Genomic DNA, 16,843 nt, shown 5'->3' on the forward strand with positions numbered 1-16,843 from the left:
GTGAAACTCCTGTAATGTAGCAAGAAATTCAGCAAACTACTGAAACATTCCTCTTGCAGCCCTATACTTTCAAGGAAGGTAATCTGCAGTTTTGTGATGTAAAGCTAGGCATCTCCTGAACATGACTGATTCATTCACTGGAACCAAACCCCAATGTTCTCCCAATTACCTTCATGCGACTGCTTTCCTGGTACAGTCTCGAACTTCGATGTTGCAAAGTCTTTGGTGATAAGCCACTTGATTGCTTTGGGGATCTAGAGCCAAAAAGTGGGGAGAATACAACAGTGTTCAGGAGTCTGAAGACAATCGCCCAATGGTACAGAAAGTGCTTCTTCCCCTCCACCATCAGATTTCTGAATGGTTCATGAACCACAGATACTACCTCATTTTCTCTTCTTTTGGACCAATTTATTTTATTTATTTATTTTTTTAAAATTGTAATTTATAGTAATTTTGCACCTGTAACGCTGCCTCAAAACAACAAATTTCACGTCACGTTTATGACAATAAATTCTGATCCTCAGATCCTCTCTACTGTAGGATTGTTGGCATGGACTCTATGGTCAAAGGTCCTCTTTCCCTGTATTTATGAAGTTTAATGTAACTGGGTGCTGGAGTACACATCCACGATCTATCCCCATATAGCAGCACCTCCCAAACTGGGTTCCATGGAAGAAATGACAGGAGTAATAACGGTCTGCGCAGGTGAAGCTGGTGACTGTGGGCCAGAGTCGGCGCTGTGTCATGATGGGATGGCACGCGCGGTGGTTTCTGGGAGCTTGTGGCAGCAGCATGAAGATTTGCAAGGAAAGGGCTCCCAAGTACTGGCTTCCAGGCTGTCACCTGTGGTAAGTGATCAGCGGGAGGGGTGCACGGCTGGCAGTGTCAGATGTGGTGGGCCATGGTGGGGAGCGAAGGGAGCTAGGTTCACCTTGGCGGGGCTAGGTCAGGGGGCCTTACTAAACCTCAGCCTAGGGCCCCGGTGGAAGTTAATCCGCTAGTGGTGAGTTTATTTTCTTTCTTACTATGCTTGAATATACACCATGTCTTTTAAATGATTGTATTTCTGCAATTTCCAAGTTCTCCCAAAGGGTTTAGTGAGCTAAAAAGGTTTGTGAAGCCCCAATATAGATGAATAGGCTTCCTACTCCCCTGTACTGGAGAGAACTTCTGAGAAAAGGGATGAGTTGAACGTTCCTAAGATGAGAAGGGTGTTGGAGATGGCCCAGAGGAGGTTTAGGAGAATGATCTCTGGGGGTGAGGGGGCTAACGCAAGAGGAATGCTTTGCAGCTCTGGGCCTGTACTCACTGGAGTTTAAAAGGATGATGGAAGGATCACATTGAAACATTCCAACTATTGAAAAGGATGGATAGAGCAGACATGGAGCAGATGAATCCAGAAGTGGAGCACATTCAATGGGAAAAATGGCCCAATTCTACTCTTGCGTTTTATGGTCTATGGTCTTGCAAAAGGCAGATGCTCCCAGGCTGGTTATTCTGGAACAAGTGCCCCCCCACACACAGTTTTCAGATTAAAGATGAAGGCCTCGGGTCTGAAACGTTGGTTATGAATCTTTACCTTTGTTATATAAAGGACACTGAGCTTCTCCAGCATTTGTGCTCTTACTTCACCCATAGTGTCTACAAACTTTCATGTTTTGCTAGTGAGGACTGAGATGAACACTTATTGAGAGGACTGTGAGACTTTGGAATTGTGACCCAGGGTGGTGTGGGTGCTCACTCGATGAAGGTATTCAACAATGAGATTGTTGCAAAGGGAATAGGAAGGTATGGGAGATGGTGAGAAATTGGTCAGATCACAGGATCAGCCACAATGGTCCCAAGTGATGAAATCTGCTCCAAGGACTTGTCCCTGCTGGTGTTCTGAATGATGCATGTTCAAACCATGCAACTTGTATCAGTAACTGGTCCTACCCTCTCACAAGCTGCATTGTGGAGGAGGTAGGGAAACCAGCTTCAGATATTAACATTTCGGTCAAAATCTTACAAGGACTTGTATTTACATAGCACCTTTCATGCAGAAATCCCATCTGCACTATTGTGGAGGAGAGTGAACCAGATAAAGACAAGATTGCAGGAGGTGACTCTGTCCTTGACACTGTTGCTATGGGTCAACAGAGGGCCACCTCATATTGGAGCCTGGTGGTGGGTCCCAATCCCACTCCACAGATAGGGACAGAAAGGCCAAGCTACTCTCTAATGCTGTATAGAGGACAATAAGTCCCCCTAGTACAAATCGAAGCTTTATGCTTTGCCCAACTCCAGTAGATCAGATTGGCTGGTCATTCTCAAGTTCCTGCCTTTGGGATCTACCTTAGTGTTCCCATACCGTTTTACCACCAAGGTCACAAACGGTATATTCATCAGTAAATGGAAAGGTTCTGCGATATTATACAAATGTTCTGGAGAAAACCTAGGCCTGAAACATTGGTTACCCTTTACTTCCTATGGATACCTACTGAGTTTCTCCAGACATTTGTGTATTGCATTCGAGTCCAGAATATGTCAACTGTGTTTAATTTAATGTATTTAATTTAGACATACAGCATTAGTAACAGGTCCTTTTGGCCCACGAGCCCGTGCCACCCTAATGCCCCATTTGAGCTACAACCCCAGTACATTTTTGAAGGGTGGGAGGAAACCTGAGCACCCGGAGGAAACCCATGCACATGCAGTGAGATCGTACAAACTCCTTAAACTACAAACTCCTTAAACCCCAAACTCCAGAGAGCACCAAATTTGAACCCTGGTCGTAGCTGACTGCTACGTTAACCATGCTGCCATATTATCTAATTTAAAAAAAAATCTTTAGTGCAATTTTAAATCAATTAAATCAGTAGTGATCAACCTTTTTCGAACCAAGGCCCACCTGGCTTCTGGCCCACCTGTGGCAATGACGGAGCAATATTTTCAAGTAAAAGGTAGCAAATCAAGTATTTTATTTAACATCTTTAAAGACCCACATGGAAGTATGCTGTGGCCCACAGAGGACCATGTCCCACTGGTTGAGAACCACTTAGTTAAGTAGTTGATTTTAAAAAAATATATAAAGTATATTCCCCCACCCCCCCATGACCTGTTCAGCTGCACCAAGAAGTTTGGTGCATCAATATCCCACATGTACCAAAGTTCCACCATCCTGCCAAAGTTGACCTTCACTCCAACAGGAAGGTGCTGACCATGAACATTTCCTATCCTGCTTTCAAACGCCTCTCATTTGTCAGACCTTTGTTTACCTGTTAAAAAGCCTCTCAAGTTCATATCTGCTTATTGCCCACATACCATGATCCAGTTTGTTTTGCAAGCAGACCAGTTAGATATCTCATACATGGTACAAGGCCGCACAGAAGTTCAGAGTAACAGAGAGAGCGCGAGATCGAGAGCGCGAGATCGAGAGCGCGAGATCGAGAGCGCGAGATCGAGAGCGCGAGATCGAGAGCGCGAGATCGAGAGCGCGAGATCGAGAGCGCGAGATCGAGAGCGCGAGATCGAGAGCGCGAGATCGAGAGCGCGAGATCGAGAGCGCGAGATCGAGAGCGCGAGATCGAGAGCGCGAGATCGAGAGCGCGAGATCGAGAGCGCGAGATCGAGAGCGCGAGATCGAGAGCGCGAGATCGAGAGCGCGAGATCGAGAGCGCGAGATCGAGAGCGCGAGATCGAGAGCGCGAGATCGAGAGCGCGAGATCGAGAGCGCGAGATCGAGAGCGCGAGATCGAGAGCGCGAGATCGAGAGCGCGAGATCGAGAGCGCGAGATCGAGAGCGCGAGATCGAGAGCGCGAGATCGAGAGCGCGAGATCGAGAGCGCGAGATCGAGAGCGCGAGATCGAGAGCGCGAGATCGAGAGCGCGAGATCGAGAGCGCGAGATCGAGAGCGCGAGATCGAGAGCGCGAGATCGAGAGCGCGAGATCGAGAGCGCGAGAGCGCGAGATCGAGAGCGCGAGAGCGCGAGATCGAGAGCGCGAGAGCGCGAGATCGAGAGCGCGAGAGCGCGAGATCGAGAGCGCGAGAGCGCGAGATCGAGAGAGCGAGAGCGCTCGAGAGCGAGAGCGCTCGAGAGCGAGAGCGCGCGAGAGCGAGAGCGCGCGAGAGCGAGAGCGCGCGAGAGCGAGAGCGCGCGAGAGCGAGAGCGCGCGAGAGCGAGAGCGCGCGAGAGCGAGAGCGCGCGGAGAGCGAGAGCGCGCGAGAGCGAGAGCGCGCTGAGAGCGAGAGCGCGCGAGAGCGAGAGCGCGCGAGAGCGAGAGCGCGCGAGAGCGAGAGCGCGCGAGAGCGAGAGCGCGCGAGAGCGAGAGCGCGCGAGAGCGAGAGCGCGCGAGAGCGAGAGCGCGCGAGAGCGAGAGCGCGCGAGAGCGAGAGCGCGCGAGAGCGAGAGCGCGCGAGAGCGAGAGCGCGCGAGAGCGAGAGCGCGAGCGATCGAGAGCGATCTGAGAGCGATCGAGAGCGATCGAGAGCGATCGAGAGCGATCGAGAGCGATCGAGAGCGATCGAGAGCGATCGAGAGCGATCGAGAGCGATCGAGAGCGATCGAGAGCGATCGAGAGCGATCGAGAGCGATCGAGAGCGATCGAGAGCGATCGAGAGCGATCGAGAGCGATCGAGAGCGATCGAGAGCGATCGAGAGCGATCGAGAGCGATCGAGAGCGATCGAGAGCGATCGAGAGCGATCGAGAGCGATCGAGAGCGATCGAGAGCGATCGAGAGCGATCGAGAGCGATCGAGAGCGATCGAGAGCGATCGAGAGCGAGAGCGCTCGAGAGCGAGAGCGATCGAGAGCGATCGAGAGCGATCGAGAGCGATCGAGAGCGATCGAGAGCGATCGAGAGCGATCGAGAGCGATCGAGAGCGATCGAGAGCGATCGAGAGCGATCGAGAGCGATCGAGAGCGATCGAGAGCGATCGAGAGCGATCGAGAGCGATCGAGAGCGATCGAGAGCGATCGAGAGCGATCGAGAGCGATCGAGAGCGATCGAGAGCGATCGAGAGCGATCGAGAGCGATCGAGAGCGATCGAGAGCGATCGAGAGCGATCGAGAGCGATCGAGAGCGATCGAGAGCGATCGAGAGCGATCGAGAGCGATCGAGAGCGATCGAGAGCGATCGAGAGCGATCGAGAGCGATCGAGAGCGATCGAGAGCGATCGAGAGCGATCGAGAGCGATCGAGAGCGATCGAGAGCGATCGAGAGCGATCGAGAGCGATCGAGAGCGATCGAGAGCGATCGAGAGCGATCGAGAGCGATCGAGAGCGATCGAGAGCGATCGAGAGCGATCGAGAGCGATCGAGAGCGATCGAGAGCGATCGAGAGCGATCGAGAGCGATCGAGAGCGATCGAGAGCGATCGAGAGCGATCGAGAGCGATCGAGAGCGATCGAGAGCGAGAGAGATCGAGAGCGAGAGAGATCGAGAGCGAGAGAGATCGAGAGCGAGAGAGATCGAGAGCGAGAGAGATCGAGAGCGAGAGAGATCGAGAGAGATCGAGAGAGAGATCGAGAGAGAGATCGAGAGAGAGATCGAGAGAGAGATCGAGAGAGAGATCGAGAGAGAGATCGAGAGAGAGATCGAGAGAGAGATCGAGAGAGAGATCGAGAGAGAGATCGAGAGAGAGATCGAGAGAGAGATCGAGAGAGAGATCGAGAGAGAGATCGAGAGAGAGATCGAGAGAGAGATCGAGAGAGAGATCGAGAGAGAGATCGAGAGAGAGATCGAGAGAGAGATCGAGAGAGAGATCGAGAGAGAGATCGAGAGAGAGATCGAGAGAGAGATCGAGAGAGAGATCGAGAGAGAGATCGAGAGAGAGAGATCGAGAGAGAGAGAGAGAGAGAGAGAGAGATCAGTGGGTACAGATGCAACACAACTTTAATTTTACTATTTTGAAGTTCATTCATGTCTGATAACAGGAAGAAACTGTTCTGAACATTCTTATCTGATATCACTGAAACCAACCTTCCCCGCCAAATGAGACAAGAATCTGACTGCTCCACTTCGTACCTGAACATGGTCAGCATGCACGGTATCCCAAGAGGGTTAGTGTGCTCCTCCAGAGAATACAGCAGTTCTACCTGGCCTCTGCTTGGTCTGCATGCTTCCTCATCCAGAACAGCAAGGAAAGCCTTGATGGTCCTTCTCCCACCGTATGCAGTGCCGTGGTTGATGGTGTATGCTTTGGGCTGGAAATGAAAACCAACAGTGCTCATTACAGGGAGGAGAAGCTCCAAGTAATTGTACAATGTGATGCTGGAGGCCATTCAGCCCATAAGGTCTGTGCTGGCCTTTTCCAATAGACCTTTCCCTTTGCCCTCCCCACAGCTCGACAACAGTCATCAAATTCACTTTCAGAAGTTCCCTTTGAATCTGATGCCACTGCCCCATCCCAATTGCAACTGTCTATGCAAAAGAAAAATTCTTCCCTTTTTACTATTTGTGGAAAGATCAAATTACATATCCAAATGATCTGCTGGGCAGTGAGGAAACAGCAGATGAATGGGATTGAGACTTGTGCCAAATAGTTACATTCAATGGTGACTTTGTAGTGCTTTAGATGTTTATTGGAAATTCTCTTATTCAACACTTAATTGTAATTAAACTAGGTCTTTCCTTACCTGCCCATCATCCTATGTTATTGCTCCTTTTTGCCTTCCTAATGGAGATAAATAAGCAAGTCTGCAGACACCAAGGTAGAGATGTTTGTGTATTGCCTTCCTAATGCTCTGCTTCTTCAGTCCTTGCATTCTACAAATGACTTGCTTGATCAGAGCTGCCTTTACCCAACATACTCCTCAGTTTTCCCCACCTGATCCTCAACATCCCATGTCAACCAAAGTTCCACCATGCTGCCAACTTTGACCTTCACTCCAATAGGAATGTGCTGGCCTTGAACATTTCCTATCCCACTTTCAAAAGCTTCCCATTTGCCAGATCTTCATTTACCTGCTAAACCCTCGAGTTCATATTTCTTTAGTGCCAATGTACCAAGATGCAGTGAAAAAGTTTGTTTTGCAGTTAGTTATCTCATACCTCAGAGGTGCACAGTAACAGAGATAAGTTGGTACAGAGGCAACAGGATTTTACTCTTTTGAAGCTCTTTTGAAACTGTCATGAACTCAGAAGATCAGTGTATTTTGTACAGCGAAGATAAAGATGCAGAACCAATGTTTCAGGCTGGAGCCCTTCATCAAGATAGGAGCAAAATGTAGGCAGTTGCACAAACCAAATGGTGGGGTTGGGTTAGGGGCTGGAGAGCAGAAAGAAGAGAGAATCCTTCAGAGAGTAAAGGAGAACGTCTTCAGGGTAGGCATCCTGTGAAGCGATTTCTGAGTTTTGCAGGAGTACAAATCCTGTCCTGATCTTTGCTATTCAATAATTCCTGTCTGATACCACCTTCCCCTTCCAAATTAGGGCTTTAACTTGTAGACACCCCATCTTTTCCTATAACTACCTTTTTTTTTTTTAAATTTTTTATTTTTCACACCATAAATCACATTAACCATGGTACACACTTTTTCCTTTTCACACATATACAGTGCCATTTTCTACCCCCCCCCCTCCCTCCTCCCAACCCACCCTCCCCACCCCCCCCCCCCTCCCGTCCATTTAAGGTATACAATCTAGGATACATTACCTATAACTACCTTGAAGCTAATAGAATTATGGTCACTGGTTGCGAAGCACTCTCCCACCAACACAATGACCACTTGCTCAGTCTTATTTCCTAAAAGAAAGTTGAATGCAGCCCCTTCTCTAGCAAGGCCATCCTCATATTGCTTGAGGAAACTTCCCTGGACACACTTAATAAATTGTTCACCAGCTAATCACCAAGAATCAAAGCACTCTCAATCAATTTAGGGAAAGTTAAAATCACCTATTGTTCCCATACCTATAGGTCTGCCTCTCAGTGGCCACCCATTTCAATTCCCCAACCCATTCCCTTACTGTCATGTGTGCCCATGGTCTCATATATTGCCAGACTGAGACCACCTGCAAATTGGAGGAACAATACCTCATCTTCCAACTGGGCACCCTCCAACTATGGTTTCAGTCAACCCCCATATCCTGTCCCTATTTCTCCTTCCCTCCAAATCTACATTCACAGAGCCAGTCCCCTCCCCGATCAATTCTCACCTTTCCTCTCATCCATGTCCAACCTTTTGTCCATTGGCCTTTCTTTCCCATCCCCTTTCTTTCCTCCTCTCCTGCCTTGTTTTTCAGGTGCCTGTCTGCTTTTTGCTGATACCTTGACGAAGGGCTCAGGACCAGAACATTGGTGACGTATCTATACCTCCTATGGAAGCTGTGAGACCTGCTGAGTTCCTCCAGCATTTGTGTTTTACTACAATCACAGCATCTGCAGACTTGCGTGTTTCACCCCTTACTATTTTTACATCTATCTGTGATTTCCCTTTGCCCATACTCCTAATTCCCACAACTATTGGAGACCTTTAGTACAATCCAAAAACAATCTCCCTAACCTAGGAGATTAAAACAGGAAAGTTTTGATGCAACCTTAACAGGTCATGAAATATTGTCGGCAGGATTAGTCTGCATATTTAGGAAGGATGTGTATGTACTGGAGGCAGTGCACGAGGTCATTTTCTGGGATGAAGAGGTTGATGTGTGAAGACAGTTTGAGCACTGATCGAGTGAACTGTGACCTCATTGAAATGTAGAAGATTCTGGTAGAAGATTCTGGGGAATTGATCAGGTGGGTTCTGAGAGAAAGGTTTCCCCAGTGGAATATCTAGAACAGCGATTCTCAACTTTCCCCCTCACCCCATTGTCATACCACTTAGCAATAGGATAACATCAGTTCTCTGTGGTATGTGAGCAGAAAGAAAAAACGTTGAGAACCATTGATCTAGATGCTAGAACTAAGGGCTTTGTGTTGGAATATGGGGAGACTGGCTTCAGGCGCAGATGAGGAGGAGAAATTTTTCTGAAGAGTGTCAATCTTCGTAATTTTCTCCCCAGACAGCTGTGGACAGACATATTTAAATAAGGGAATCAAGGTATAATGGGGAGAAAATTAAAAGAACATCAAGCCCAAAACTGATTCAGCCATGATCTTATCGAATAGTGGATCAGGGTTGAGGGACTGAATGTTTCCAAGGCATTAGCTGATGTGGGATTTATCAAGTGTGTCCAGGAAGGATTTGAGAGAATCATAGAACATAGGATCAGAAGGCCATTCAGCCCTTCAAACCTGCACCATGGCTGGTCATACAACCTCAGTATCCAATTCCTACTTTTTCTCCATACCCCGGATTCCTTTTAGCCAATGTGACCTCATCTAACCCCCTTTAGAATACATTTAATGAACCGCCCTCAACAACATTCTGTGGTCAAGGAGCTCCATAAGTTCACAACTGTAAGTGAAGAGATTTCTTCTCATCTTGGTCCCAAATGCAGTGTATGGATGGCCCCAGCAGAGGAGAGTCTACACTCAACCTCCTCTTCGGAAATAAAGCTGGGCAAGTGGTTGACAACAAAGGTACAGAATTGGGAATGTTGCAGATTATTTTGTTTCTTTTAGTTGGAGACCAACAGCCAGTCAATGTGTCTGTGGTACGGAAGAGATGCAACCCTAGCCATAAACTAGTCTGAGACCACCTAAAGATCTGTCTGTATGATTGAAGCCTCACTTTTTTTTTTAAATCTTGCACTGGCTGCATCTGCAAATATTTATCTATCAATTTTTTTAATAGTTTTTACGTGCATGAGAAGATAGACCAAAGCCAGCATGGTTTCCTTAAAGGAAAATCTTGCTTTGCAAACCTATTGGCATTCTTTGAAGTGACAAGCAGGCTGGATAAATGGAAAAGTAGTAGATTTTGTGTATTTGGATTTTCAGATGGCTTTTGATAAGGCCACTTCTTTTCATGTTGTTCATTAATGATTTGGGTCATGGAATAAATGGCTTTGTGGCCAAGATGAAAGGTAGGTGGAGGAGCAGGTAGTGTTAAGTAAAAAGGGAAGAAGTAGAAGGACTTAGACAGATTAAGAGAATGAGCAGAGAAGTGGCAAATGAAACACAGTGTCAGAAAATAGATGGTCATGCACATTGGTAGAAAAAATAAAAGGGCAGACTATTTTTTTTTTTAAATGGGGAGAAAATTGAAATTACCCAGATGCAAAGGAATGTGGTAGTCCTCATGCAGAATAGCCTCAAGTTACACTTGCACATTGAGTCAGTGGTGAAGGCGGCAAATGCGATGCTGGTGTTCATTTCAAGAGGAATAGAATACAAGAGCAGGGATGTGATGCTGAGACTTTATAAGGCTCTAGCGAGATCTCACTCGGAGGATTGTGAGCCGTTTTGGGCTCCTCATTTACGAAAGGATGTGCTGACGTTGGAGAGGGTTCAGAGCAGGTTCACAAGGATGATTCTGGGAATAAAAGGGTTATCATACGAGGAGCGTTTACAGCTCTTGGCCTGTACTCGTTGGAATTTAGGAAATGAGGGGGAATCTCACAAACATTTTGAATCTTGAAAGGTGTGGTTAGAGTAGAGGTAGAAAGGTTGTTTTCCCATGGTGGGAGAGTCTGGGACAAGAGGGCACAACTTCAGGATTGAAGGGTGTCCGCTTGGAATAGAGATGTAGAGGAATTTCTTTCACTAGAGGGTAATGAATCTGTGGAATTTGTTGCCATGGACAGTTGTGGAGGGCAGGTCATTGAATGTATTTAAGGCAGAGATGGATAGATTCTTGATTAGTCAGGGCATCAAAGGTTATAGGGAGAAGGCCGGGCGGTGGGGCTGAGTGGGAGAATGGATCAGCTCATGATTGAAAGGTGGGGCAGACTCAATGGGCTGAATGGCCTATTTCTGCTCCTATGTCTTGTAGTCTAAATACAAATGCTTCTGTTTGGAATGATATCTGGCGTTTTAAGGGACAATTTAACCCAATGCAGGGAACAGACAAAATTACTACAAATTCCATCTCACTCACAGATGTTCTTTTCTATTAATTTTTGTCTGCAAAAAAAGTCTCATCAATATCTTATTAAAAATTGCAAAATTTAAAAAATGGGGCTGGGAGGGGGGGGGGGGTCATCTTTGATTCAATTAAAAATTAATCCAGTCTTCTCTGCCTGTTTCTCAATGACCTTCCCTCAACTGAATCAGGAAAGATTAATCAACACAATTTTTAAAAATTGAATCACAGAATTAATAAAAGTTTTAAAACTAAGTCATTCAAACTTAATACATATACCAGCAGGGTATCATGTGGATTACTTGAAATGGAGAAATACTAGTTATATATAGAATAAGAGCTACTTCTCTCAATGACTTTTGGATTTGTCTTTCATTAAGGACACAGCCTGACATTTTGGATTAATCTGGGGATTAACATTTCCAACCAGTGTAAAAGAAAAGGGAGACCAATGATCAGAGGTCAGTAACTAAGGGATTAAAAATGAAAACTCCTCACTTGTGCAGGGCTAATGCTTGTCGACCCTCCACCTACAGTAATGTCCAGGCCATTGACGACATCGGTGATCCTTGCTGTTAGCTCCTGTCGCACCTTCTCACCGGCAAGGTAGAGCGGGCTCTCACTGCTAGTCCCCTTCAACAAACGTCTTGTGATCATGGACAGAATCTGGCACCCTGCAATGCTGAGAGCAAAAGGAGGTCACAACATTGCACCTGTAATTTCAATCCCTTTTCATTCTAATCTAGAATAGTATAAACAAGGTTTATGGACATTCCCCCTCCACCCCAAGATAAAATAAATCTAGATATATACAAGGCAGGGGGGGGGGGGGGGGGGAAAGAGAGAAAGACTTTTAAAAAAAAAAAAATAACCCGAGAGGCAAGGAGCAGATGGTGGGTCTATGGAATGAGCTGTCAGTGGAAGTAGTAGAGGCAGGAGCAATTGTAACATTCACAAGAATTTTCAAGATGCATGGAGAGGAAAGACTTGGAGGGGCATTGATCAAATGCAGGTAAATGAGACTAGCTCAGGAGTCAGCAAAAACCAGCTGGGCCAAAGGGCCTGTTGCTCCATCATAAAACTTGACAGGGTGTGGATATTGTTAGTGTTTAATGACACACCTTCCTGAACTGAGGCAGTGATTATTATTCCAATTGTATGGAACAAATTTAGACTGCCTTACAGAGTTAGTAAAGAACTGCCTGCAGCAGGTGGCTCTGGACACACATAATATATTAGTCCAGGTAACAGCAGCAGATTTTCATGGGCGATGTACATTAGCGAATTCTAAATTTAAACATAGAGCACGCTAACAGCCCCTTTCAGTCCACGAGCCCATGCTGCCCAATTACACCCCATTTATCTACAACCGTGTTATGTTTCTGAATGGTGGGAGGAAACTGGAGACCCCGGGGGAAACCCAAGCAGACACCGGGAGAACATATCAACTCCTTACAGACACCGCAGGATTCGAACCCCTGCCCCAATCGTTCATCATTACACTTCAACAATATTCCAATAGTTTCATAGTCACCATTACCAATGCAAACACTTTACTCCTTATAATGGAGCTTAAATTCGTCCAATTACTCAAAGCTGGATTGGAACCTGCATTATTGAACCTTTACTCTGGGTCCTTGGATTACTGAATCCAGGAGTTTCACAAGACTATTTACCATTGACAGGCTGACTTCCAAGAGAACTTCCAAACACATTCTAAATTTAACCTTGATTTTTGGAGACAATATACATCAACTAAATTATAAACTTGGTCACACTGTAGCATTCCAACGGCACAGTAAGCACAACACTGTTGTAATGTCAGTGACCTGGGGTTCAAATCCAGCACTGTCTGTAAGGAGTTTGTACGTTCTCTCCATGGGCTGCATGGGTTTTCTCCCATCCTCCAAAATGTTCTGGGCTGGAGATTAATTGGGTGTTGTTGGGCCGTACAGGTCTCAATGGCTGGAATCAACTTCTACCGTGTTGTAAATTTTAAAAAGACATTGGCTTTGAGACATTCTGTGCAAAGCACAAAAGAAAAGCTGTTTCTCATTTTGTGTTTGCATATTCCTGGAAGAGTGGGTGGAGTGATTTTTACATTTTAAAGAGAATTGACAAGGGTGGATGACATATTGGGAGAAAGATTTTCCTACGTGTGGGAAGGTCCAGGATTTGGGGGACATCAGAGCCAGAGGGCTGGGGGAAACTGCTTTACAGAAGGAACGGAGTTACTGGGAAAGGTTAACCAGGTTAGGACTTTATTCCCCAGAGCATCAGAGAATAAGGGGAGATTTGATAAAGATGTATAAAATTATGAGTGTATAGGTTAGGAGAGAAGAATGAGAGGACATGGGTTAAGGGTGAAAGGTGAAATGTTTAAGGGAAACTTCTTCACTCAGAGAATGGTGGGGTGTGGAATGAGCCACCAGCTGAAGTGATGAATGCAGGCTCAAGGTTGACATTTAAGAAAGGTTTGGATGGATCATGGATGGGAGAGGTGTGGAGGCTGAAGCCCAGGTGCAGTTCAATGGGACAAAGCAGTTCAGGATGGAGTAGATAGGCCAAAGGCCCCATTTTTGTGCTGTTGTGTTCTACGGTTCTAAATGGTGGGTCTCTCCACTTCAAAATGGAGTCAGTGCCAGCTCACTTGCTATATTTCTCAATGAGGTACTGGTAAATACCTAGCAGAGGGCAATATGGCATCTACCAGTTGTAAAGGGTGATGGAGCGCAGGTAGCCAAAGGTTTCTCACCAGGTCGCAGGCACTGTCCGCCAGGGAGGTCAGGACCAGGGAGTTGAGTAGGGGCAATAGAGAGCAGCCAGATGGATCGAGGGTTTGAGTTCACTGTTTCATGGGGACAAGTGGAAGCACAACTAGCTCCAGGGATGGTGGCTACAGTGGAGGCAGCAGCGGGATCCTCAAAAACTCGCCGTCTCGGAACAGACTTTCATTTCTTTCTAAATTTTCTATTTTTTTTTTTTTTTTAAAAAAACATGGTACCAGAACATGGTTGGCATAGCGGTTAGCGCAACGCTGTTACAACATCAGCAATTGGGCCTGAGGTTCGAACCCGTGCTGTCTGTAAGGAGTTTGAACATTCTCCCTGTGTGTGCTGGTTTTCCCCAGGGTTCTGGTTTCCTCCCACTGTTCAAAATGTACCCGAGTTGTAGGTCAATTGGGTGTAATTTGACAGCACAGACTCATGGTCTGAAAGGGCCCTGTTACTGTGCTGTGTGTCTAAATTTTTTAAAAATTACTAATACAGCAACTCCGACAGCCTCTGAAGGGCATTCAAAGGGAATCTTCTCACTGTACTTGGGACAATAATAAATACATTCAATGGTGTTAAAGACACAGGTCAGCTGTGGTCTCAACGCACCCCCGATTAAAGGACAGGACAATGCAACAGCAGTACCTGGTCAGGAGGGGAATTCTTTGGCCCGTTGTTTCTTCTAGCACCAACGTTGACCTCACTGGTGCATCAAGCCAATACTTGCGGCCATTTTTCTAACTTTCCCCTCAGATTCATTGGTTTGACACACCAACACCTCATTTAGAAGAGCAAGGAAGCTCAGCTCATTTCCCTTATCCCTTAGCAACTTCTACAAGTGCACCATCGAAAACATCACAGTGTGGGACAGGGGCTGTTCAGCTTAAGATCGGAGGAAGCTGCGGAAGGTGATGGATGCAGCTCAGAACATCACAAAAATTTTCCTCCCCTCTGTGGGCTCCATCTTCAGCTCTCACTGCCTTGGAAAGGCAGCCAACACACTGGAAGACACCACACCCCAGACATTCTCTCTTACCCCTCCTCCCATTGAGTAAAAAGGCTCAAGAGGGTGGAAACCCAAACCAATAGGCTAAAAGAGAGTTTCTTCCCTACAGCCATCAGGCTCCTGTGTGAACCCCACAATTTTTCATTCTAATCCTGCAAATCATACTCTTTACACAGCTGCATGAATGTTAGAGATAACTTATTAGTGTGCTTGCAAAAGAACCCTTCTCAATTACTCAGTATCTTTTGACAAATAAACATGAATAAGATTTTGAATGCACATGGGTGCCAGAGGGGTAAAATTCCAAAAAGAAACTACTCTTCCATCATCTTGTGACCGTTCCAAAATCTCCAGCTACCATTTGTCAGCATCCACCCTGTCAAACCCTCTTCAAACAAGTCCTCCCTCAGTCTTCCAAATTCTAGCCAATACTGGATAACAGTAGTTGCTCCTCGTGGGACAAAACCTCATATCCCAGGAATTAAGCCAAAGTAGGGGAATTTTACTGATAAATTGGTCTCATCACTGGACCAGTAATCCAGTAGCCTGGTGATTCAAATCTCAACACGACAAGGGCTGGGTTTTGAAGAAGCTCACCATGATCTTCCAGGGAAGTTCAGGATTGCCAATCTGACTATGGCACCCATATTCTGAAAAAAAGCAGCTCAGGAAATTACATAGTAAATCAAATAAATCTGGAAAGATAAACTCAGTAACCCTGATAATGGAAGTACAATATATATTTTTTTTAAAAAATCAAATGTCTAGTTCTTCAGGGAAGGAAACTTGCTTCCCTTCTTCCATCTGCACTGAATGTACCTCTGGTCACAGCCACAAAGTGGTCAATATTTAAGAATCGTAACCCTCTCCTTCCTCACCCTGACTCAGCAGCCTAGTCTGTGGCAGTGCAGTTAGCCGGGGTTAGTAAAGGCTGACATTTTCACCATCACCCAACATATACACAGAGAGATTACACGACCATTATATTGTCAGTGGGATTTTGCCCTCAGTGCCATGGAATCAGTTTGACAGCAGCCATTCTCAACAGCTGCTCCCCAGGGGGCCACAGCACATTAAAAGTAAAAGCCTGGTTTCCTTTTAATCTCATGCCACACAAATATTTTATGTAGGAGAGAAGTCCGGAAGAAACCCAAACTTGACTGCTTCACAGGGAAGGAGGCCCATAAACTTTGAGCAGAGTCCCAGGGGGGGTCATAGCTGAAAAAGGTGGAGAATGGCTGTTCTAGAAGCATAGAAAGAGGCCCTTTGGCCCAACTTAGTCCCATTTGTCTGCAGTCAGCCCATCCCTCTAAACCTTTCCTATCCACATACCTGTCTAAACATAGTAATTGTTTCAGAATCAATGGTCATGAACATCACAAAACTTGTTCTTTTGCTGCAACATCTCTGTGCAAATATCGCTATAAAGTACATTTCTTTAGAAATAAATAAATAGTCCAAGAAAATAGGAGAAAGTGAGGTGGTGTCTGCGGTTCATTGTCCATCAGAAATCCGATAATGGAGGGGGAGAAGCTGTTGTTGTGGGCTGGGTGTTGGTCTTCAGGCTCCTGGACCTCCATCCTGATGGTAGCAGGGAGAAGAGGGCCTGGCCTAGGTGGTTGGGGTCTTTGAGGATAGAGGCAGCTTTAGGACACCATCTCTTTTCGATATTCTTAATGGCGTGAAGGCTGATCCCCATGTTGGCACTGGCTGAGTTCACAACTCTCTGCAGCCTTTTCTTGTCCTGTGCCATGGCATCTCCATCTCAGACAGTGATGCCACCAGAAAGAATGCCCTCCACAGTACACCTAAATGAATTGGAGTCCTTGGTGACATACCAAATCTCCTCACAGAGTATAGCTGCTGGTGAGCCTTCTTTGCAATTGCATTGATATGGAGGCCCAAGACAGATTGTACCAGTCTCTACCCTTTCCTCTGGCAGCTCATTCCATATTCCCACTAATCTATGCATTTAAAAAAGTCACCCCTCTGGTCTCAAATTTTTTCCCTAAAATCAAGCAAATTGGAAAGTGCCCTTGTGCAACATTTAGGATGCCCTTGTGCAACAGAAATGAGAACTTTGATAAGGAAAATGGCCAACTAGTTTGTAGAGTTAA

The 16,843-nt window shown here is 46.2% G+C and overlaps 2 protein-coding genes across 14 annotated transcripts in view; one reads left to right on the top strand and one right to left on the bottom strand.

The window, feature by feature from the left end:
- parpbp (PARP1 binding protein) overlaps positions 1-16,843 on the bottom strand; it is a 139,289-nt gene that overhangs the window by 64,737 nt on the left and 57,709 nt on the right. For 11 of the 13 annotated variants that reach the window (XM_069904389.1, XM_069904393.1, XM_069904391.1 and 8 more), the window contains 3 exons: positions 11,445-11,628; positions 6,007-6,185; positions 170-254 (listed from right to left, as the gene is read on the bottom strand). In XM_069904389.1, the coding sequence (XP_069760490.1) occupies positions 170-254; positions 6,007-6,185; positions 11,445-11,628 (448 nt within the window). The remainder of the gene's footprint in view (positions 1-169; positions 255-6,006; positions 6,186-11,444; positions 11,629-16,843) is intronic. The other 2 variants (XM_069904398.1, XM_069904400.1) reach the window with 1 other exon arrangement.
- LOC138745808 (zinc finger CCCH domain-containing protein 13-like) lies at positions 2,915-5,678 on the top strand (the record flags this gene model as incomplete). The annotated part of the gene is made up of 3 exons (XM_069903125.1): positions 2,915-2,935; positions 3,385-4,760; positions 4,802-5,678. Coding segments are annotated over exons 1-3 (2,274 nt in total), but the record flags the coding sequence as incomplete, so codon positions are not given.

Source organism: Narcine bancroftii, chromosome 11 (assembly GCF_036971445.1).
Source record: "Narcine bancroftii isolate sNarBan1 chromosome 11, sNarBan1.hap1, whole genome shotgun sequence".
NCBI lineage: Eukaryota > Metazoa > Chordata > Chondrichthyes > Torpediniformes > Narcinidae > Narcine > Narcine bancroftii.